The following is a 23458-nucleotide window of genomic DNA, read 5'->3' on the forward strand; positions in this document are numbered from 1 at the left end:
GTTAAAAGTAAAGCACAACATGTTGTAAAATATATTTTAATAGCAAAACAAAGTGTAAACAGGCACAAGCACAGGAAAAATATAGTTTTTTATGTTAGCACTGAATTTAATCACAGCTTTTGGCTTAATAACTCACAGTATAATATAGAATAATAATCACATTGTTTGCTTCTAATTTGTAACATGTTATAACTTGGTATTTCAAGCGCAATGCATCATTGAATTCCAATGCCTGCACTTGGAGAAAGGTAAGCGAATAAAACCAGTCAAGACATTCTGTTGCAGCAAAGGTTTTCGCTCCTGTTACGTTTCTTCTTCTCTTGAACGCTTCGGATTTGACGGAGCTGTACTGAAGCCAGTGACATCATACATATCTAAAGAACAGACAAATCGTTTATCAGCCTCAACACAAAGATATTTGTCTTTTTTGTTTTGACTTTTTGCATGTGAGTTTCATGTGTCCTACATATCAGGTATGAGCTGTAAGTCAGAGATAATATTTCTAGTGGCTCAGTATGTGTTTTACTGTGGTCTATGTACTTTGGGTGGCTGTTCATGTTTAATTAATTGTAATGAGTTTAAGAAAAAGAGTCCTGTATGAAGAGATCGCTTTGTACCATAAAAGCAAATGAGAGTTGTTAAATACATAACATTTACATACAGTGGGATCCAAAAGACAGCTAGTGAAAATAGTTCTATTTGCATTTAATATTTTTTTCCCCCACTGAAAATAACAATTGAGTAGAAACCTTTACATGAATTTGCTGTATGTACTCCACATTCGGGGCAAAACCTGATGATCCATGTTATTCTAAATTTGAAAATTTCTTTCTGTGAAGCATTAATATAAGCATAAGTCTAACTTTTTGTAGCGAGAAGTCTGCATGCTCATTGACTTTTATTTGAAATACATACATGCATATATATACACAGGTGCATCTCAAAAAATTAGTATATCGTGAAAAGTTAATTTTTTTTGTAACATTTCAAAAAGTGAAACTTTCATATATTCTTGATTCATTACATGTAAAGTAAAACATTTCAAAAGTTTTTTTTGTTTTAGTTTTGATAATTAGAGCTTACAGCTTATGAAAGTCAAAAATCCAGTATCTAAAAATATTAGAATATTTACATTTGAGTTTCATTAAATGACCATCCCTACAGTATAAATTCCGGGTATCTCTTGTTCTTTGAAACCACAATAATGGGGAAGCCTGCTGACTTGGCAATGGTCTAGAAGACAATCATTGACACCCTCCACAAAAAGTAAGTCACAGAAGGTCATTGCTGAAAAGGCTGGCTGTTCACAGAGTGCTGTATCAAAGCATATTAAATGCAAAGTTGACTGGAAGGAAGAAATTGGGTAGGAAAAGGTGCACAAGCAACAAGGATGACCGCAGGCTTGAGAATACTGTCAAACAAAGCTGATTCAAACACTTGGGAGAGCTTCACAAGGAGTGGACTGAAGCTGGAGTCAGTGCATCAAGAGTCACCACGCTCAGACGTCTTCAGGAAAAGGGCTACCAAGCCACTTCTGAAACAGAAACAACGTCAGAAGCATCTTACCTGGGCTAAAGAGAAAAAGATCTGGACTGTTGCTCAGTGGTCCAAAGTCCTCTTTTCAGATTAAGGTCAATTTTGCATTTGATTTGGAAATCAAGTCCTGGAGTCTGGAGGAAGAGTGGAGAGGCACAGAATCCAAGCTGCTTGAAGTCCAGTGTGAAGTTTCTGAAGTCAGAGATGATCTGGGTGCCATGATGTCTGCTGGTGTTGGTCTATTGTGTTTAATCAAGTCCAAAGTCAATGCAGCCTTCTGCCAGGGGATTTTGGAGCACTTTATGCTTCCATCTGCTGACAACCTTTATGGAGATGCTGATTTCCTTTTCCAGCAGGACTTTAGCACCTGCCCACAGTGCTAAAACCACTTCCAAGTGGTTTGCTGACCATGATATTACTGTGCTTGATTGGCCAGCCAACATGCCTGACCTGAACCGCACATGATATCTATAGGATATTTTCAAGAGAAAGATGAGAAACAGTCGATCCAACAATACAGATGAGCTGAAGGCTCAATAGTGCCACAGACTGATCGCTTCCTTGCCACACCTCACTGATGCTGAAGTTTGTGCTAAGGGAGTATTGAGTGCATAAATTAACATACTTTAAAGAACTTGAACTTTTCTGTTTTGCAAATCCTTTTTTTTTTTAAATTGATCTTAGGAAATTATCTAATATTTTGAGCTGAAAGCTCTAATCAAAGTTAAAACAAAAAAAGTTTTTGAAATGTTTTACTTTACATGTAATGAATCTAGAACATATGAAAGTTTCACTTTTTGAAATAAGTTTAAAAAAAATAAGTACTTTTTCACAATATTAAAATTTTTTGAGATGCAATATATATTAGTGCTGTCAAACGATTAATCATGATTAAATCGCATCCAAAATAAAAGTTTTGGTTTATATAATGTGTGTACTGTGTATATTTATTATGTATATATAAATACACACACATACAGCATATATTTAGAAAACATTTACATGTATATATTTATGTTCGTATAATTTAATTTATATATAAACATAACATATTTTTCTTAAATATATACATGCAAGTGTGTCCATTTATATATATGTAATAAATATACACAGTACACACATGTATTATGTAAACAAAAACTTTTATTTTGGATGCGATTAATCATTTGACAGCACTAATATATATATGTGTGTGTGTGTGTGTGTGTGTGTGTGTGTGTGTGTGTGTGTGTGTGCTATTGTTTTCCCCCCAAAAAATCCCCAAACTGTGTTTATTTCCAGGTTTAAAAACAAAAAAACAAAAAAAAAAAACACAAATTTTCAATAGGCCCCACTGTACTTTTTGTAGTTTGTAATTTCATGACATATCTAGAAGGAAAAAAACATGTAACTATATCTATACGATCTATATTTTAAAAATCTGTATGTTTTCCTCATTGATTTGTGAATTTGAGATTTAATTACTAATAATTAAATATGTAGATTAAATGATTTAATATTGATTAAGTTGCTATTCTTATATAGTATAATAAACAACAGTAGATTTGACTTCTATGTGTTTTTCTGAAATTCAATGTCCCACATACAGACAATCTCTCTAATACATTTTGAAAATTATTGATCTATAATTTAGCAATTCAGTCCATTTAAGAAATAAATGGAACAAATTACACAATGCCGTGTACTATGAACAGTATAAACTTTAATAAATCGATGGAAAGGCCACATCTACTCACCTACATGTAGAAGAACTCCATCCTCCACTCTTTCAGTGCAACACACTTCTATATATATATATATATATATATATATCTCTTATATAGTCTTTCAATGGTTTTTAAGACTCTTCAGTAATAAAGTGCTGCAGGGATGACATATTTTTGAAGAAAATTAAATGACGTAATGTGTGCCTAACCTCAATGCAAAGTAGGGCGAGGGTCATCCCTCCCACCAGCAGAAGATTCTGTTTTCCCCACCAAACGATCTCGTCCAGACATCCAGTGGTGAAGATGAGCCGACTCACCACACTCTTCTTCATCTTCTGGGTCTCATAGCCACACATAGAGTTGAACACAGTCTACACATAAATAAACAGTTTATATGAAGTAGACAACATTTTGTAATTATTTGTCTTAATTTATTAAAAATTAGTACAAATGTATTATTTTATGTCCACCATGATATCTCATTGGTCCTGATCTAGGTGACTGAATATGAAATATAAAACATGTTTTGATTGACTGTGCTACTAATAATTCAGTATGCAAATATAAATTAAATAGACTAATCATAATTCAGTATGCAAGTTGTCACGTAATACCATAGCTGCTCATTTTATTTTTAATACTGAACACTCTAAGTCTAAGTGTCATTTTCAAACTAGTATTTTAAAATTCTTAAAAAAAAAAAAAAAAAAAAAAAAAGTAGATAGCACACCTAAGACAAAAAAATAAAAAATAAATAGTGCTGGCAACGACTATTCATGATTAATCGCATCCAAAATAAAAGTTGTCGTCTATATAATGTATGCATGCATGTGTACTTATATATTGTGACGCGTGTCCCGAGGCCTCATCAGCGTCGCCCTGGAAACGGAGGAGGAACACCTGCATGCCATCAGCGCGGGCTGGCTGGCCACAGCTGAACCCAATCAAGGGACTGCTACAAAAGCCGCCAACGCACACACACTGGTGAGATGTGTCTTCGACTAAAACTCCACTAATCTTCCTCTCCATATTCCCCAGAGAGCAGCGTGTGACCGGCCAGCCACGAAGCACGAGCACCGCACGGACACCCAGCACTCAAACACTTGGACAGAGGGAAGGAGCGGATCCTGGAGCATGATTTCATCTCACCCGAGCACTTTGGCACGCCACTCTCATACAATAAACGCACCCCTCGGGGCATTTATTGACCCCACCTTGTCGTGTGATTCTTCAGCCCGTTACAATATTTATATAAATATATATTTAATGTATAAACATAACATTTTTCTTAAATATATACATGCATGTGTATGTGCAGCGGGTAAAATAAGTATTGAACACATCACCGTTTTCCTCAGTAAATATATTTCTAAAGGTGCTGTTGACTTAAAATTTTCACCAGATGTCAGTAACAACCCAAGTACATACAATACATACAAAGACAATAAAACAAATAAGTTCAGAAATTAAGTTATGTGAAATAAAATGGAATGACACGGGGAAAGTATTGAACGCATGAAGACAGGGAGGTGCAAAAAGGCATGGGAAGCCAAGACACCAGCTGAAATCTATCAGTAATTAGAAAGCAATCCTGCCCCTAGTGAGTGGAAATTAATATTAGCTGGTTCAGTCCCAACACCTACAGTACCAGGATGATGAAGATGAAACAAGGGTGGACATTTCAGCAAGACAATGATCCCAACAACAGCCAAGGAAACTCTCGATTGGTTTCAGAGAAAGAAAATAAAGCTGCTAGAATGGACCAACCAATCACCTGACCTGAATCCAATAGAAAATAAGAACTAAAGGTCAGAGTTCAAGAGGCCCACAGAGCCTTCAAGATTTGAAGACTCTGTGGAAGAATGGGCCAAAATCACACCTGAGTAATGCATGCCACTAGTTTCTCCTACAGGAGGCGTCTTGAAGCTGGCATTACCAACAAAGGCTTTTGTACAAAGTATTAAATACATTTCAGTAGTATTCCCTGTGTTACAAATAACAATTTCTGAAATTATTTTTTGTTGTTTTATTTGCATGTATGGATTGCTTGGGTTGTTATCGACATCTGGTGAAAATTTCAACAGCACCTTTAGAAATATATTTACCGGGAGAAATGGTGACGTGTTCAATAATTATTTTACCCGTTGTATATTATGTACACAAAAACTTTTATTTTGGATGCGATTAATCGCGATTAATCGTTGCCCATCACTAAAAAAAAAAAAAAAAAAAATGTATAAAAATACTTTAAATGTTTCATGAATTAATTATGCAGTAATACTTAGAAGAATGCTAACGGCAATATTTGATTTTGACTATCTGACCTCATTCTTCAGCCGTATGCAGCAGGAGAAGGGCACTCCATAGGCCTCCAGACTGGGGTTCTGGTCAGATGCGTTGAAGTACATGTTTTTAGACCAGTCTAAATAGGAATCCACGCCACAGCACTTGAACTACAGGATATAGTAAGATGTAATAATTACTAAATAACAGTGTAATCTTTGACCTCTGCCATTGCATGCATCGGCCATTCATCGGTCATTCATCGGTCTCACATACTTACGCTACTGTTCAAATGTATGGGGTCAGAAATGTTTTTAAAAAGTTAAAAGTTCTATTCAGCAAGAATACATGAATCTGATGAAAAGTAACAGTAAAGACATTAATAATGTTACAAAAGATTTCTATTTCAAATAAATACCATTATTATATAATAGCTTAATACTTATCAATTCTATTATAATTTCTATTCATTAAAGAATTCTGAAAAGCATCATACTTTCCACAAAAATATTAAGCAGTACAACATCAACACTGATAATAATAAGAAATGTTTCTAGAGCAGCAAATAAGCATATTAGACTGAAGGATCATGTGACACTGAAGACTGGAGTAATGATGCTGAAAATATAGCTTTACCATCACAGGAATAAATTACATTTGTGACCCTGGACCAGTCACTGGGGTATATTTGTAGCAATAGCCAAAAATACACTGTATGGGTCAAAATTATAGATTTTTCTTTTATGCCAAAAATCATTAGTATATAAAGATCATATTCCATGAAGATATTTTGTAAATTGACTACTGTAAATATATCAAAATGTCGTTTTTTATTAGTAACATGCATTGCTAAGAATTCATTCGGACAACTTTAAAGGCAATTTTCTCAATATTTGGATTTTTTTGCACCCTCAGATTCCAGATTTTCAAATAGTTGTATCTCAGCCAAATATTGTCCGATCCTAACAAACCATACATCAATGGAAAGCTCATTTATTCAGCTTTCAGATAAATCGACACTTAAGATTGTTTTTCACATTTGGCAATTTTAAAATTGAAAACTTATTTTAAATTGTATTAATAGTTCACATTATTATGGTTTTTACTGTATTTTTGTATACAGTATGTGTATATATATAAAGTTCATTCACCTTTTTCTGTACAAAATCAATCACATTTTCCAGGTCTTGATCATCACGATAGCGTACAATGGCCTTCATCATCAGCTGCTCTGTCCTCTCTTGAACCTACCAACAAATATTGAAAGTAGTCGTTTTAAACATCACATAATTTCTCCAAGATTGGATCTGGTCCAAAGTTTGTACTTGTGCTTCTGTGAATTCTTTACCTTTTCAGAGAACAGAAGGCCCAGCACAGCGGCCGTTATTTGAAGAAGCAGAATGGCCAACAAAATTCCTACAAACTGGACAGATATGATTTCCTTTTAATATATAAAAACCAAAATTCATACGTGTGACTAAAATCGGCTTGTCACAATATAAGAGTAAGTATATCTGACCACGTTGAGCAGCAAGGAGAAGTTGCGCAGAGCTCCGAAACAGCCAACAAACGTGATGGTGAACATGAGAGAACCCACAATGATCAACAGCAGCGCTGGATCTGCCATCAGTGTGTCCACTACATCTGTGAAGCATTAGCAAAGAAAATATAGCGTAAAATGTACATGGGTAGTTGACATATTTCATTAACAACATGCTGATACTAATCTGGTAAGCATAATACAGTATAATGTAATATGCATACATATTTTAGTGTTTGCAAGCTTCTTTCATACACAAAAGATGAAATAATATGGTAAATGTTGTTTACATACCGGACTCTTTAGCAACTTTGGCATAGATTCCAACAGCAATTAGAACAGCACTGAACACCTTTAACACAACAACACTCTTTTGTCTAAAATGTCTTCAACACTTAAATTCCATTCAAATTTTCTCAACAACATACAGTAGGCACAACATTAAATATAATTTAACATGCATATATTTCACATGTAAATAGGGTGAATTCTTCAGGTTGTAACGTGTCTGCCCTGTCTGAAGTCCCCGTTGTCCTTATTTGGTTTAGTTCCTGTCCTCATTAGTTAATTATCTGTCATTGTCCCCACCTTAGTTTAATTACGTTGTTTGCTCTTTTGTTCTTGTTCCTTTATAAGTCCTCAGTTTTCCCCCTGTGTTTGTCGGATCTTGATGTTGAATAAATGGGATAAGTGTGTTGAAGTCGTTTCGGTCTCCCGTCTTTTATTTGCATTCAGTTATATTGACCACAACCACACAACCCGTGACACAGGTATACTTTTTTTATTGAGCAGATATTACCTCATCTTTATCACCTTTGTTAACTTTAAGGTCCTATAGCATTTTCTTTAGTCCATATAATGCATTATTTTGAAGGTATATACTAATAAATATTTTGAGATCAAGCACTGCAGATAAGTGTCTTTTCAGGTAAAGTGGGCCATCTTTGATTTATCAGGAAAAAAAGATCCTTTATCTTAATTAGAAATGATAAAAATTAGTTTGTTTGTTTAACCCAGGGGTGTCAAACTTAATTCCTGGGGCCTGTACCATGAAGCTGGTTTAGCTGGCTAGCCAGGTAAGTTTCAGTTCAGTTTGCGCCAACTCTGGGTTTAAGGTACCATGAAAGTGTTTTGGCTTTTAGCAGTGTTCATTGACATAGTAACTTACACGCCACAGCTAACCCGCTCAGGGGCAGGTTATGTTCTGGTTTAGAGATCTCAAACCGAAATTGTGACACGTCTCTGATGCAATAAAGCCACTCTTACTCCAAATTAAAGGACGCTACATAGTAAAACATTTTTAAAGATAAAATCATCTGATTGTTATTATACCTTTAATCCATTACACAAGTCAGCTTAGTTTAATAGTAATTATTAAGCTTTTATTTCAAGTCAATGCAAACATATAGATAATATGCAATATAAATATTGTTTTAGAATCAATAGCTTTAAACATGACTACATATCAGTTTAGATTTTTAAGTGTTTTTTATACCTATAAATATTATCAACTCTATAAACTAACTTTACAACTTTTACTTGCACTTACAGTATATGGTAAGACGTTTTCCTCTTTCATGGATAGATCGTTTCATGATTGTGCTGTGTAAATGTGTTGAAATTCTTCATATTGTTCAATCTTTTAATCTTCACACTGACTCTCACAAGAAGTGAAGCGCAAAGGCATGTGATTGGCTGCTCATTACTGATGTCACACTTTCATGTGCACGCGCTCCATTAACTCAGGATCAAGCCTAAGTTGACAGAAAAAGTTGATGATCAGCTTCATGTCTTCATGTCAGGACTGATAACACCACGCAGCCAAAACAAGCTTTCCTCATGGAAACGATCCCGGCTGAGCCCTGCCCAAAAAGCTCATCACAGACAGACTGTGACGTACTACAACAGCTCCAAGACTCAGCACCCAAGGACAACTATCTGGAAAACAGCTAGGGAAGCCAGGACATTTCACAGCCACCGGAAACACCAGAGCCAGAGCCCCGCTCATCAGACACACTATCCCTCTCTCCAGCATCTCCACTTCTAAGCTTCTCACAGAAAATGGAGGAACTGGTGTATGCTGGGACCAAACTCTCCCACTCGTTCGCTGCAAGCCCCCAGATATCAACTAAAAAACGGCGGGCCCCACAACCACCAAAGACAGCAGGCCCAGCTCTCCCTCCTCCTCCTGTGAGAGCTCTCCGTCCGCTGCCACAACACCAGGGCCCAAACCCTCCTCTATCGGCTGTAGGTGAACCAAAAACAACTGATAACAGCTCTCAGTGATATGTGTCGGGTCCCCGCTATATTAGCAGCAACATTCACAAATGTTCACAGAACAAGCGGGAACCCAGTGTGCCTGTAGCTTTCTCTATCTCTGTTTTATCACGTGATAGAAAGTCTAAGGCCTTCTCAAGCCGTACGGCTGACCCATCTAATCTGCGGCCGGTAATGCATCAATCTAAGATTGCTGTAGAGACAAAATGTAATTCCATCAAGTTAGCATTTTTAAACATTCACTCACTAAAAAATAAATCATTTGATCAATTATTTAATAACCACAAACAACCTGGATTTTATGTTTCTAAATGAAACATGGCTTGAAGACAGCTGCAGTGCAACAGTCCTCAATGAAACAGCCCCTTCTAACTTTAATTTTGCAAGTGTCTGCAGGACTGTTAGGAGAGGTGGAGGTGTAGCTGCTCTATTTAAAGATGTTTATCAATGCAAGCAAGTGTCATTTGGTCAGTATTTGTCCTTTGAATACCTAGGTATTCTGTTTATCATTATTTACAGGCCTCCAAAATACTCTCCAGCCTTTGTTGAAGAGTTCACAGAACTGTTATCAATGATTTCCTCAGAGTTTGACTGTTTTACTATTGCAGGGGATTTTAATATTCACATAGATAATGCAGAAATCAAAACTGCAAAAGAAATTATAACTGTTTTAAACACTTTTGATCTGATCCAGCATGTGCATGAACCCACACACAATCGTGGACACACTCTAGATTTACTCATCAGTAAAGGTCTATACATTTCATCCATTGTTATTAAGCTATCTGATCACTTCTGTATTTTCTTTGATATATTGATCTCTGTTACCACTGAATCTAGATCTGTCTCTGTCAGAAAGAGATGCATTAACGAGAACACTAGTGCGCTATTTATGAAGGCTATATCTTTAACACCAAGCATTTCTGCAGACTCTGTTGATCTTCTCCTGGATTCTTTTAACTCAAAAGTTGAGAATGTTATTGATGATATTGCTCCAGCAAGGGTCTGCAAGAAGAATGGCAGACAAAAATCACCATGGAGAAAATCAACAGCAGTTCAGAGTATGAAAAGACAATGCAGAAAAGCTGAACGGATGTGGTGGAAGACAAAACTTGAAATTCACTATAGCATCTATAAAGACAGCCTTCATGCTTTCAGTGTGGAACTAGCCACAGCTAGACAGGCCTTCTTCTCAAACCTTATAAACAGTAACTTAAACAACACTCGCACTCTTTTTGCTACTGTGGAGAGACTAACAAACCCCCCAAGTCAAATTCCCAGTGAAATGCTCTCCGACAGTAAATGCAATGAGTTTGCTTCCTTCTTTTCTGAGAAGATCAATAATATCAGAAAGGAGATTCGCATATCTACTTTTGCAGAGGTCACACAGAATCGACCGCAATTTCAAAAAGAAGTGACTATGTCTGTTTTTGAAGCAACTGATAGCAAAATTTTGAAACAAATAGTACAGCACCTTACATCTTCAACATGCTATCTTGACACACTTCCCACATCTTTTTTCAAAAGTGTGCTTAACTGTTTAGAAGCAGATCTCTTAGAAGTGGTGAACGCTTCACTTCTTTCTGGGACTTTTCCAAACTCCCTGAAAACTGCAGTTGTTAAGCCCCTTCTGAAAAAGCGCAATCTTGATAACACAATGTTGAACAACTATAGACCAATATCAAATCTTCCTTTCATAGGTAAGATTATTGAAAAGGTGGTTTTTAATCAGCTGAACAACTACTTAAACTCAAATGGATACCTGGACAATTTTCAGTCTGGTTTCCGAGCACATCATAGCACAGAGACCGCGCTTATTAACATAATAAATGATATTCGCTTCAATTCTGATTCAGGCAAAATATCAGTTCTGGTACTACTAGATCTTAGTGCTGCGTTTGACACTGTTGATCATAACATACTTCTAGAGAGACTGGAAAACTGGGTCGGGCTTTCTAGAATGGTACTCAAATGGTTCAGGTCGTACTTAGAAGGGAGAGGTTATTATGTGAGTATAGGAGAGCAAGTCTAAGTGGACGTCCATGACATGCAGAGTCCCACAAGGCTCAATTCTTGCACCGCTCTTGTTTAGCCTGTATATGCTCCCACTAAGTCAAATAATGAGAAAGAACCAAATTGCCTATCACAGCTATGCTGATGATACCCAGATTTACCTAGCCTTATGTCCAAATGACTACAGCCCCATTGACTCCCTCTGCCAATGCATTGATGAAATAAACAGTTGGATGTGCCAGAACTTTCTTCAGTTGAACAAGGAGAAAACTGAAGTCATTGCATTTGGAAACAAAGATGAAGTTCTCAAGGTGAATGCATACCTTGACTCTAGGGGTCAAACAACTAAAAATCAGGTCAAAAATCTCGGGGTGTTTCTGGAGACAGACCTTAGTTTCAGTAGTCATGTCAAAGCAGTGACTAAATCAGCATACTATCATCTCAAAAACATTGCAAGAATTAGATGTTTTGTTTCCAGCCAAGACTTGTTCATGCCTTTATCACCAGCAGGGTGGATTATTGTAATGGTCTCCTCACCGGCCTTCCAAAGAAGACCATTAGACAGCTGCAGCTCATCCAGAACGCTGCTGCCAGGATTCTGACTAGAACCAGAAAATCTGAGCATATCACACCAGTCCTCAGGTCCTTACACTGGCTTCCAGTTACATGTAGGATTGATTTTAAAGTACTTTTACTCGTTTATAAATCACTAAATCAATATCTGCAATTACCTAAATACATTGCAGATATTCTCACTGAATATAAACCTAACAGACCACTCAGATCATTAGGATCGAGTCAGATAGAAATACCAAATGTTCACACAAAACAAGGGGAGTCTGCTTTTAGCTACTATGCCGCCCGCAGTTGGAACCAGCTTCCAGAAGAGATCAGATGTGCTAAAACATTAGCCACATTTAAATCAAGACTCAAAACTCATCTGTTTAGCTGTGCATTTGTTGAATGAGCACTGTGCTACGTCCGAACTGATTGCACTACGTATAATCATTTTCTATTCTTAAATGTTTTAAATTGTTTTTAAATCAATTTTAAATCACTTTGTTTTTATTGTTGTGATTATCATTTTTAATTTCTTGTTATTATTATTATTTTTAATGACCATTGCACTTCCTTTTATGTAAAGCACTTTGAATTACCACTGTGTATGAAATGTGCTATATAAATAAACTTGCCTTGCCTTGCCTTGCCTTCATGCTACCAACAAAGCCGGATTGGACTGGTTTGGTTTTGTCAACTCCATACTAATCATGTAACCCTGAGTTTGTTCAGCCACCATCATGGTACAGGCCCCTGGAGTGCCACAGCCCTACAAAGTTTAGCTCCAACCCTAATTAAACACACCTGATCCAGCTAATCACATCCTTCAGGTTTATTTGAAAAATACATGGTTTGTGTGTTGGAGCAGGGTTGGAATTAAACTCTGCAGGGCTGCGGCCCTCCAGGAACGGGGTTCGACATCCATATTATCAAACAAACATATTTAACAAACCTGACATAAAAACATATCATGGACTATGAATAAAGTTCATTAATTCACTCAATTTGTGTGTAAATTTCAAAACAACTGATAGAATGTTGTGTTGATATTAAATTTGATTAAATCTAATGCAATTTTAATGCAAATGAACACTAAAATGTGACTATAACATGCAACAACAAATAGGCTTAGAAAATGATAAAAGGAGCACTTAAAGTGTATTGTTGTAAAACTTAAAATGAAATGTAATTGTGACAATGTTTTACAGCTTTGCATCTGTTTTGCTCCTGTCTTGCCTTTTCACTTCAGATTCAGCTTCAAGCTTTGCCATCCTTTCTGCTTTTTTTCTTCCATTTCTGACTTGATTATCCTGACTGCACACTCATATCTGTTTTGTATAAAGTCAGTTACAGTTGCTAATTATAAAAATAACAAGTGAATGTCAATTTATTTAATTAACGTATTAGTAGCCTACAATTGATTTAGCAAATTCAAATGAAGGTTCAAGGTGGCCACACTTATATATAGCCCTATTTATTTATTTATTGAATTTTAATCCATACTGAAGTAACAAATAATACTGTCACAATAATATTTGTTTACATTTGCGTGTTCATGATGAGGGAGTTGTCCTTTGAAGTGTAGTCACAATCACCATCATAAAGAATCAGCCAAAAAGATTTTATCATTTTAAAGAAAGTGTCCCTTTAATGTAAGACCATTTTTATTTGAAATTGTAAACCCACTGAGAACAGTACAATCAAACTTTAGCTACCTGATTGACCCACTTTACCTGAATTCACCCTATGCAACAAATAAGAAAACACACACACACACAAAACACACATTGCTGTTCCATAATCAACAGACACTGATTACAAGACACGCTCTTACCCAGAAGATGTAGCAAAACACAAATAATGTGTGCTTTACGGCTCTGAATGATTTCTTTCTCCTGGTTTTCATCTTGTCTCCGTGCCCTTAAAAAACAAAGGCAACTTTTTATTCTTCCGAGGTAACGTGACATTAGTGCTTCAGGTTATTCCCCCCCGTTTCGCCATAAATTCGTGTATGCGCTTGCCTGCTCAAGGTATTTGCATACCTGTCTGTCTATGCATTTCCAGTAAGCTATCAGATAGATTTGTTCTTTTTCTTTTCTTTTTTTCCCCTCAGAAATATAATACAGACCAAAGAACATAAAACGGAATACAGAGGAAAGAGAGAAAAACCTACAATTTATTTAGGCTATATACCATACGAGATGTCTTCAGAGCTTTTTTTTTTTATTGCACTTTTTGAAGTGATGCCAACAATAAAAGTAAATCAAAGCTAATATTTTGCAGCTGGGTTTAAATTTAAGGTAATTTTGTGGTATTTAATCATACATCATCTAACTCCCTATTGTCAGAAATATCAGAATGGAAAAGAACCTTACTGATGGAAATATTACACAGAGCTGGTGGAACACAAGAAGCTGATATTTGAAGCCAAAATTGTTTAACAGAAACAGAATAAATGTTAAATAGATTCTTCTTCCTCTTGGCAGAAAGAGCAGAGTGGAGAAATATGGTTAAATTGGCTTAGATACTTATTACAAGGTTAATAATAAAAAACTTTATTTTTACTTTATTTTTAAACAAAAATGTATTTGGCACAGTTCAGATAGATTCCTGTGCTGCAGAAATAACAAGACTGATGTAATGTCAGGTGAGCAGAGTCCCCTAGTGGTTACAATGCCACTGATTGATACTGATTAAATAATCAGTTGTAAGCCAATAGGACCACAACCAAACTAAAGTAAGCTAAAGTAAAGTAGAAAATGTGATAGCAAGGTGACATTGATTCAATGTTGAAATTCCATCAGAATCATCATTTTGGTTGAGGTTAAAAATTCAATGCTAAATAATATTGGATCAATGTTGATAATTCAATGCTTTTCAGTGTTGAAAAGACAAATATTGAATCAATGTTGATTTTTGGTCAGCATTTCACTGGTGGAACTTTAGACTGTCAATCCCTCATTCAGCACTTAAATATGGTACATTTTCCTGAAATGTAGTGAGCATATGCTCATCAAACGATAAATTCTGTAAATTTTGTAAACTCCCATGATATTTATTTGTAACCTATCCATGTTTTGTGCAAATATGTTCCTGACGCCCTTATAGGTTGGCTGTTTTGCTGTTGGAGGAGCATCAGTTGAGGCATATTAGGATGCTGGGCTGTACTCTAACCATTGAGCCGGCTTCTCAGATGAACTGGGCAGTAGGAGACCGAAAGATCAGAATGACAACAAAAAAAAACAACTCATTTAGAGACACCAGGCTCCAAGATGTGCAAGGTAAGTCTCCACATGGGTCCTTTGGTCTTAAATTCAGTTTGATCAGATTTAAATCCATTGAAAGTCTTACATATCTTAAATGAAATGAGAAACGCCTTAGTTATGTTTTCAAGAGATCTTAAATTTGGAGACAGAAAAAAACAGAAATGTCAAAATGGCCTAATATGATTATTAAGGGTTAAGGCCCGTTCAGACCAAGAGCGATAACTTTAAAGATAACTATGTTCATCTGTTTATTCTAAGCACACTCATCTGCTTTTTAGAACTATATCTTTATCGTTATCTTTAGTGTTATAGTCCTTGGTGTGAACAGGCCTTTAGTTCACTCAAAACTGTTGTTCCAAACCTGTATCAGTTTTTTAAATTTTTTTTACAAAAGATGATATGTTGAAGAATGTTGGTAACCCAACAGCTGACGGAAACCACTGACTTCCATTGTACAGGGAAACAATACTATGGAAGTTAATGGCTACCGTCAACTGGTTACCAACATCCTTCAGAATATCTTATTTTATGTTCATTTATATCAATATACGGTAGTTTGATATTACAGGCACATCTTAAAAATAGAGGGCACAGAATGAGCTGCTGTGAGGAAAGTGCATGATCCAATTTGTTCCAAACATGAAAAATGCTTTATTTTAAGGGTTTCAAAATAATACGTATGTCTTTAGGTGCTTAATTACTATATTAAAATTAACTAGTCTTAAATTTGAATTCACCATGTTTTAGCTTGAATGTAAACCTTTTATCAAATTTCAATTTGCACTTAATTTTGTAGTACATTAAGTCACATTTCCAAATACTTAGGACCCACCTTCTTTCAGTTATACACTACTACTACTACTAATCAAATGTTTTACAACATTGTGCAGGTTTAACATCCTGTTTGTTTTTATACTTTAGATGCCTAACAACAACAAGGGACACTTGAGAAAAAGGAGGCCTGCTGTGACAGTGCAAAAATGGCTCGGTTGTGGTCCTGAACGGCTTGTGGGCATTGCCTTGTGGTGGAAAGCCCTGAGTTCATCAGACTATCTGTTTAATGAGGAGTAAAGACATCTTTTTTGAATCAGAAAAGTAGCTTCAATCCGTGAAAAGCTTCAAGTCCTAAACAGCAAACTGGTAATGTTTCAGTCTGTAGTATTTTAGTGTTTCTGCCTTTGATGGTGAGTTTTCATTTGCATTTACTTCCATTTTGCAGAGGCGGTTTGCATTTATTGTCAGTTTTACAGGCTCTTCTCCTGGCATTTGCTTTATAAATTCAGAATTGACTGTTCCATGTAATTAAGTCACTTTGTCATTCATTTGACCATATTCTGTATGCAAATTGTATTTTAAGCTCTGTCTCCCAGTTTCACAAGGCTAGTCCCAGACTAAAATGCATGTTTGAGCTGTCTTAACTGAAAATAACTTGCTCTGACAGATCTTAATGTCATTGGCATTGCCTGTCTCAAGATGCACACCAGTAATGTTTATTTATTTATTGCATTTTTATAAAAGCTGTTTAAGTATCCTAATTTAAGGCCTAGTTCTGGCTTAAACTAAACCCAGTCTGTGAATCCGTGCCTATATGTTTTGAAGTCACCACCAAGTTTATTTATTTATTTTTTAAAGAATACTTAAAGTTTTACTTGAATATAATGTTATTTTCCTGTTCAAATAGTGTGGGGGCAAAAATAAATATTTTTTGCATGTAAACTGACTGATGTTGTTTACTTTGAGTGACTTTTTTTTATTTTAAAACCATATTAATTGCAGTCCTGCATGTTCTCTAATTGAAATGAGTAAAAAGCAGGATTGATTTGATAATGTTTCTATGTTGATTCAATGTTAAATAAGTGATTCAATTTACGTTAAAGAAATGTTGATTTTATGACCATCTTGATCTATTTTTGATTGATTTTTCATCATTGAAATAACATTATTTCAGGATGCAAACCTGACGAAAAATCGATGTTAAACTTCAACATTGATTCAATGATAATTTGATTGATGCATCAACATTGATTCAGTGTTGGTCTGCTATCTGGATCATTTAATAACTCAAATGTTTCATTAAATAGAAACCTTTTTCAAAAATGAGACCAATTTTGTAATCCTTGTGTAAAATTATCCACAGGACAGTGTTTATATGTATTTTGACTCAGAGACTCAGCTGTCAGTCTGGAGTCCTGATCCTCCCACAGACGCGTCACAGTCTGACAGTAAGCGGATTGAGTCTGTCCAGTCAGCGAAATTATCCTGGAGACACGTTATCATTCATACACTTGTGTTTAACTGCATAACGTTACACTTTCCTTTTAAGCCACGATGTTTACCATATTTGCAAAGATAAAAGACCGCGTCGAGGCTTTTTTGAACGAGAAGAATATAGTCACTGACTGTCTCAATAAAATCGAAGAAAAAACAGGCATCAAGAAACGATATTTAGCGCTCGGTAAGTCCTGATTTTATATAAAACCTGTATATTTAATAAAAAAGTACCCGTAGGCTACTCATGCTGTTATCCTAAATGTAACAGGTGCTCAAGTCAGTCGAAGCTGCTTTAACACACACAGTATTATTGGCATGTGAAATAAATGACAAATATCATTACATCATTAATAAAGAGGAATGCATTTCCCTTCATGAAAAGGACAGAAGAATAGCTAAAATGTATGAATCAATTTCTGAATAATGTTCTTCAAAGGGAGATTTTGTCTGACGTTGTCTGACGTAACCAACCCGTGACTTCGCCTTCGTCCCTCAACATCTAGCTCTACATTGAAAAATAGTGCTAAAGTGCTTACATTTGAGGCTTCATCCAAAAAACAGTTACCCATTACAGTCATTTCACGTGTGATTTTGCCGTTTACACTATAAAGTCATTGCTCAGCTGTTTTAGAAGGACATTTGATGATTTTCTTCCAACAGGTGCTGCTGGTGTGACTGGAGCGTATTTATTATTTGGATACGGTGCTTCTCTGCTCTGTAATCTGATTGGTTTTGTTTATCCGGCATATTACTCGTGAGTTATGTGCTTTTAAGGTTTTTATTTTTATTTTTATTTATTTATTTATTTATTTTTTACAAATCAGCAGTTGTCTAACCTACAATGAATATTTATTATTTTTGGTTGCAGCAACTTGTCTTAACTGCATGGGGTATCTTATTTTGTTTTGTTTACATTTTTAGTATCAAAGCAATAGAAAGTCCTGATAAGGAGGATGACACACAATGGCTGACATACTGGGTAATCTATGGATTCTTCAGCGTGGGTGAATTCTTCTCTGACATTTTTCTTCACTGGTTTCCTTTCTACTATGTGTGTAAGGTAGGTAGAACAAGGCCAGATGCTTTCTCTGGCTAATATCTGATTTAAGAGGATCAGATTATTACCAGCTTCTTTCTGCTAATTGGCACAAAGATTCTGCTTTCCTTTGTCATGCTCCATCTGAGAGGTTAAATAGTTGTTTGGCAAGCTGTTTAATTTAGGACAGCTTTGTTGTTGGTCTTTAGACATCTGCCAGTTTGTCCATATTAGTGGTCATGGGCATGTGTTTGCTTTTAGCATTGGTAATTTTAACATAATTTTAAAATCAATCACACTATACAGATGCACAATGTTTTTATTTTTATTTATTTTTATCTTATTTTATTGGAATTATATGTTATAGTCAGTGTTGTATGGAGGCCGTTTCCGCCACTAAATAAAAAAATAAAAAAGATAACTTTGCGACTTTTATCTCACAATGACTTTTTTCTCACAATTGCGAGTTTACATCTCACAATTCTGCCTTCTTTTCTGTGACACAATGACACTGACATATTTTAAGATATGTCAGAGCAAGATATTTTCAGTTGAGACAGCTCAAACATGCATTTTAGTCTGGGACTAGCTTAAGCCTTGTCTGTGAAACCAGGGGATAAAGTCTAGTTTTGGGGGAGGGGAAAAGACTGATATGTTCTCAGAATTGCGAGCTTATATCTCACAATTCTGACTTAATAACTCGCAGTTGCATCTTATAAAGTTAGAACTGCGAGACTAAATTCGCAATTCTGAGAAAAAAAAGTTACATTTTCCCTTTCAGTTGGTCACTCCGAGTCATGTCGGTGACCGACGAATTTGGATCCCTACCAAAGTACCACGGATACTGTCCTGTGGAAGCCTCCTACGCCCCTTCTTTTTGGCATAGGCCTTCTTTTTGGCGTAGGCCTGGGCCATCCCTATACCATGGAATTTAAACATATGGGATCCATTTAAGTCTCTACATATGGAACCGGATTCTCACGGATTCATCGAGTGAGGGCCTGGCGCCGGACGCTCCGCCACGTCTGGCTGCCGAGGGGATGGAGGAGCTCGACAGGGTCTACAGTAAGGACTCTCTGGAGCGGTTCTAGCAAGCCGACCCGAAGCCGGACCTCTCAGTGCTTCTACCTAAGGCTGGGCGATATATCAAACGCGATATTCATGCACATCTCGTCAGTAAAGCCGGGTTCCGTGATTAGTGGCAAAAGGCAATTCATCTGCGATAATGAACGCGATATTGCATAGCTTGTCAGTGATCTACGGCTCTGTGTATTAAATGGCGCTCTATTTGAAAACAGGTGATGGAGATTTACCGCTAATCACGGAACCGGCACCAAGTCCCTGTGTTCGCACAACTGATCCTGAGACTGAGCTAGTATGAGCCAGTCGTCGAGGTAGTTGAGAATGCGAATGCACTGTTCTCTCAGGGGAACGAGGGCTGCCTCCGCAACTTTCGTGAAGACACGGGGCGACAGGGACAGCCCGAATGGCAGGAGCCTGGTCCACAACTCCGCGAAGGTTATTTTCCACGAAGGCCGCCTCAACACGAAAGGCAGCGATTGTGACCTGGCGCCAGATAACGACTGCATCCAGAAACGCACGGGTGGAAGGGCATCTTTGAAAGACATGTCATTAAAAATATGTTCCTGTGAATGCTCTTTTAGAATTGACTCTTTTAGTGTGCTGAAGCGCACAGGGGAGATGGCCGCCTGCAACACAAACAGGGGGGGAGTGCAGCCTGATGTGTGCACTCGACACGGGAAGAACCACCGCCGCTGAAGCGCTGTACCACCAGCACGAGAGAAAAGCGTGCTTGACTCGATCCGAGAATCACTCGTAGCAGTCAGGTCAGGAGCAGAACGATGAAACTGCTCGGCTCCGAAGCGAAAAGCTGAATATGCACTGCACCTGCTGCCTACTTATACTCACGCTGTGATCAGCGGAAGCTGGATGCAATCATCACATGCCAATGTGCTTTGGCTCATTCAGTTACACTCCAAGTGGATTGGTCTCTCTAAACGAGAGCTCAATTCGTTGGTCACCGACATGACTCGGAGTGACTGACTGAAAGGGAACTAACAGAAATAAAATAAGTTAAAGTACTAAATTACCACACCTTAAAAAAAAATAAAAAAATAAATAAGAAACATTATATTTCTTATTTCAAATCTAATCAAAATGACAAAAGCACGTAACAAAATTACTAAAACATAAACTAAAATTAAAAACTGAAAATAAAAGTAAATTCAAAATATTAAGGAATACTATAATAGTAAATAAATAATACTGGAACAACCCATATGTTTGCGTGTTTATTGTGTGTTTATTGTGTGTTTTTGCTTCACACTGTGGTAAGCCATAATTATTTATATTTTAGAGTTCTTGGGACAGGTTTCCCGGGAAACTTTATACTTTCATCAATTGTCTGTGCATGTTGCGTCATAGGTGAGGCTACTACAATATGCATATAGGAAAGTCTTTTTTAATAGGGACAACTCCACGTTGCTCTATGTTAGTAATGCATTCTCACACTAGATTAGCCTGTTTTTCACTTCCTTGTCCTTTTTTGTGTGTGTGCGTTTTTTTTTCTTCTTTTGGTGTTTAGTGCTTGTTCCTGTTGTGGTGCATGGCTCCGGTCTCCTGGAATGGTTCTCAGATTCTCTACAGGCATGTGGTGCGGCCATTTTTTCTGAAGCATGAAGCCAAAGTAGATGAGATGGTCAGCAATATAGGCGGGAAGGCCATGTCAGCAGCTGAGAACGCCACCAGAGAGGGTATGCAACATAAGAGCTGAATTCTAACCTAAATTCTGTGTTATCCATTTAATTTTTTTGTGTTTTATGGTTTAATACAAAATTATCATTAAAAATTCTGTCTAATTTAATTGGTAAACCAAACTGTAATAATTTAATCAAGCTTTTAAAATATAATATAATATATAATATAAAAGATAAGATAAGATAATTAATTTACAACAAAAACATTGCATTTTTGTCAAAATGATGCACAACATAAAGTTTCTATGTTTGATATTAAAACATGGATGAAAAATATTTGGGTTGAATGAAATTCCTTACAAATAATAGTATTAGCCTATTATTTTGAGAAGTACATTATATACTATATCAAGTCAAGTCAAGTCAAGTCACCTTTATTTATACAGCGCTTTTAACAACACAGATTGTGTAAAAGCACTTAACAGTATCAAATTAGAGGATAGTGTCAGTAATGTATAATAAGCTTAAACACTCAATTTTCTCAATTTTCAGTTAAAGGCATTTCATTATTGAATTCAGAGATGTCATTGTCTAGCTCAGTTTAGTTTAAATAGTATCTGTGCAATCAAATCGACGATAATCGCTAGAAATTAAATGTCCCCAACTGAGCAAGTAATATATTTATGTTAAAGTTATCCAGGTATAATACACATTAGTAAAAAGATCTATTTTCATTTTTATTTGTCTATAGATATACTTTGGGCGGCCGCGGTACATTATAAAAGTAGGCCAAAAAACCGCAACTCTTGTGCAGGAAGACCGCAACCCTGGCAACACTGTTCACACTGCAAAACTTAGAGTTTCAATTTAAATGTAAAATAAGTGGATTGATGTCAGCTCATTATTTGTATATATGAATATAAATGTTCTAATCATTTTCAGAATTTTTATCAACTGTTCACGTTGGCACTTGTTCTATCCATTATTCTTTCTGTTGCAGTTCTTCATACTCTGGCGAGAAACCGGACGATTGGCCCAGCCGAGCCTGAAGCCAGACGACTGCCCAGTTCTGCTCCTGTATGTCATCATAATGCTAATAAACCCACATTTGACAAGTCGTACGGTTTTCTGTTCTTTGATTTTCTCCACATTAATCTATCTCTCTGTGCTGTCTCTTCTTGCATGTGTCTGACTGTAGGCCGAACCCACTGTTGATTAAACGGTACGTTTTTTCAGTGTGTGTATGAGATGGGAGGAATTTGTCTTAAAAGTTTTAAAGTTTATATCTTTATAAAGTTTTTCTTGATTTCTTTCTACATGCAGAAGTACAGGTGGCTAAAGTGATCCGAGGATGACACCAACATGCAAGAGATGCAGAATCATGTTGAAGACAAATTCTGACAGCAGTATCATATGGTCTCATTGTAAAGACCTCAATGAGTGAATCGATACCTGATTTTCACAAAGCCATTGTCAGGAGTGGAGTTTTGGACTTTATAGTTTAATAAATTTGTTCAGATTGTTAAATGTCTGCAGCATTTAAACATCGCAAAGCAAAAATGTACTGTAGAAAATTCAACATTATATTTTTTATTTACTCATTTATTTATTGGTAGTAATTTGTTGTATTCATGGCAACTGTCAGTGATTTTTTAATCTTATTATTATGATAAAAATTGTACGTCTTCAATAAATTTTTGTATTCAACATTTGAAAAGACACTTTCTTCTAGAATTATTTTTTTTTCTCATACATCATCAGCTTAAGTCCTAAAACTGAATGGAATATATCCAACTGTTGAGTTTTTTTAGATGAAAATGTGCAATAGAAACCATTTTCACTGTCACCATGCTCGTCGTTTTTGTTTACTAAGATACACAAATATTTATTCTATAAATAATTACTATATTATTGTGAAATAATAATAATAATAGATAATAAAAATAATATATATTGTGAAATTTTGAATTAATACTGGACATAAAAAAGTTATTTATTTAGGCTATAAAATATCTGATTCATAAAAGCTTAGCAAACTGAAGCGTCCCATTAGAAAAATAAATTATACTGCATACAATCATACAAACCTAAGATTGTAGATCATATAAACTTTTTGAATTATTTTTTTTGTCGTGAGATCATTTGTACGTCTGTGTTGCTGTAAATTGATCTCAGCTTGTGTTCTTGTAACTGTCGTCTTTTACTGTAGTGTTACAAATGTTTGCTGTTTTACTCCGAGTCGAAAGATGGCGACA

At 36.0% G+C, this 23458-nt stretch overlaps 2 protein-coding genes across 5 annotated transcripts; one reads left to right on the plus strand and one right to left on the minus strand.

The window, feature by feature from the left end:
* Positions 1–22: 22 nt before the first annotated feature.
* Positions 23–18194, minus strand: zgc:113223 (uncharacterized protein LOC541424 homolog). 3 transcript variants are annotated; one of them, XM_058792360.1, is made up of 9 exons: positions 17987–18194; positions 13748–13833; positions 7360–7417; positions 7045–7169; positions 6874–6948; positions 6677–6772; positions 5567–5695; positions 3452–3613; positions 23–374 (listed from the first exon to the last, which is right to left on the minus strand). In XM_058792360.1, the coding sequence occupies exons 2-9, from the start codon at positions 13817–13819 to the stop codon at positions 267–269; spliced, it is 825 nt and encodes a 274-aa protein (XP_058648343.1). In that variant the 5' UTR covers positions 13820–13833; positions 17987–18194; the 3' UTR covers positions 23–266. The 3 variants fall into 3 exon arrangements, with proteins under 3 accessions (XP_058648343.1, XP_058648342.1, XP_058648344.1); XM_058792359.1 differs by lacking the exon at positions 17987–18194 and adding an exon at positions 13956–13986; XM_058792361.1 differs by lacking the exons at positions 13748–13833; positions 17987–18194 and adding an exon at positions 12549–12664.
* On the plus strand, positions 17383–22905 carry reep6 (receptor accessory protein 6). 2 transcript variants are annotated; one of them, XM_058792362.1, is made up of 7 exons: positions 17383–17634; positions 18111–18204; positions 18372–18510; positions 21092–21260; positions 22204–22280; positions 22402–22425; positions 22527–22905. In XM_058792362.1, the coding sequence occupies exons 1-6, from the start codon at positions 17508–17510 to the stop codon at positions 22420–22422; spliced, it is 627 nt and encodes a 208-aa protein (XP_058648345.1). In that variant the 5' UTR covers positions 17383–17507; the 3' UTR covers positions 22423–22425; positions 22527–22905. The 2 variants fall into 2 exon arrangements, 1 of the variants encoding a protein (XP_058648345.1); XR_009273504.1 differs by lacking the exons at positions 22402–22425; positions 22527–22905 and adding an exon at positions 20864–20931 and having other exon boundaries at positions 22204–22279.
* Positions 22906–23458: the final 553 nt, after the last annotated feature.

Source organism: Onychostoma macrolepis, chromosome 11 (genome assembly GCF_012432095.1).
Source record: "Onychostoma macrolepis isolate SWU-2019 chromosome 11, ASM1243209v1, whole genome shotgun sequence".
In the NCBI taxonomy this organism is placed as follows: domain Eukaryota; kingdom Metazoa; phylum Chordata; class Actinopteri; order Cypriniformes; family Cyprinidae; genus Onychostoma; species Onychostoma macrolepis.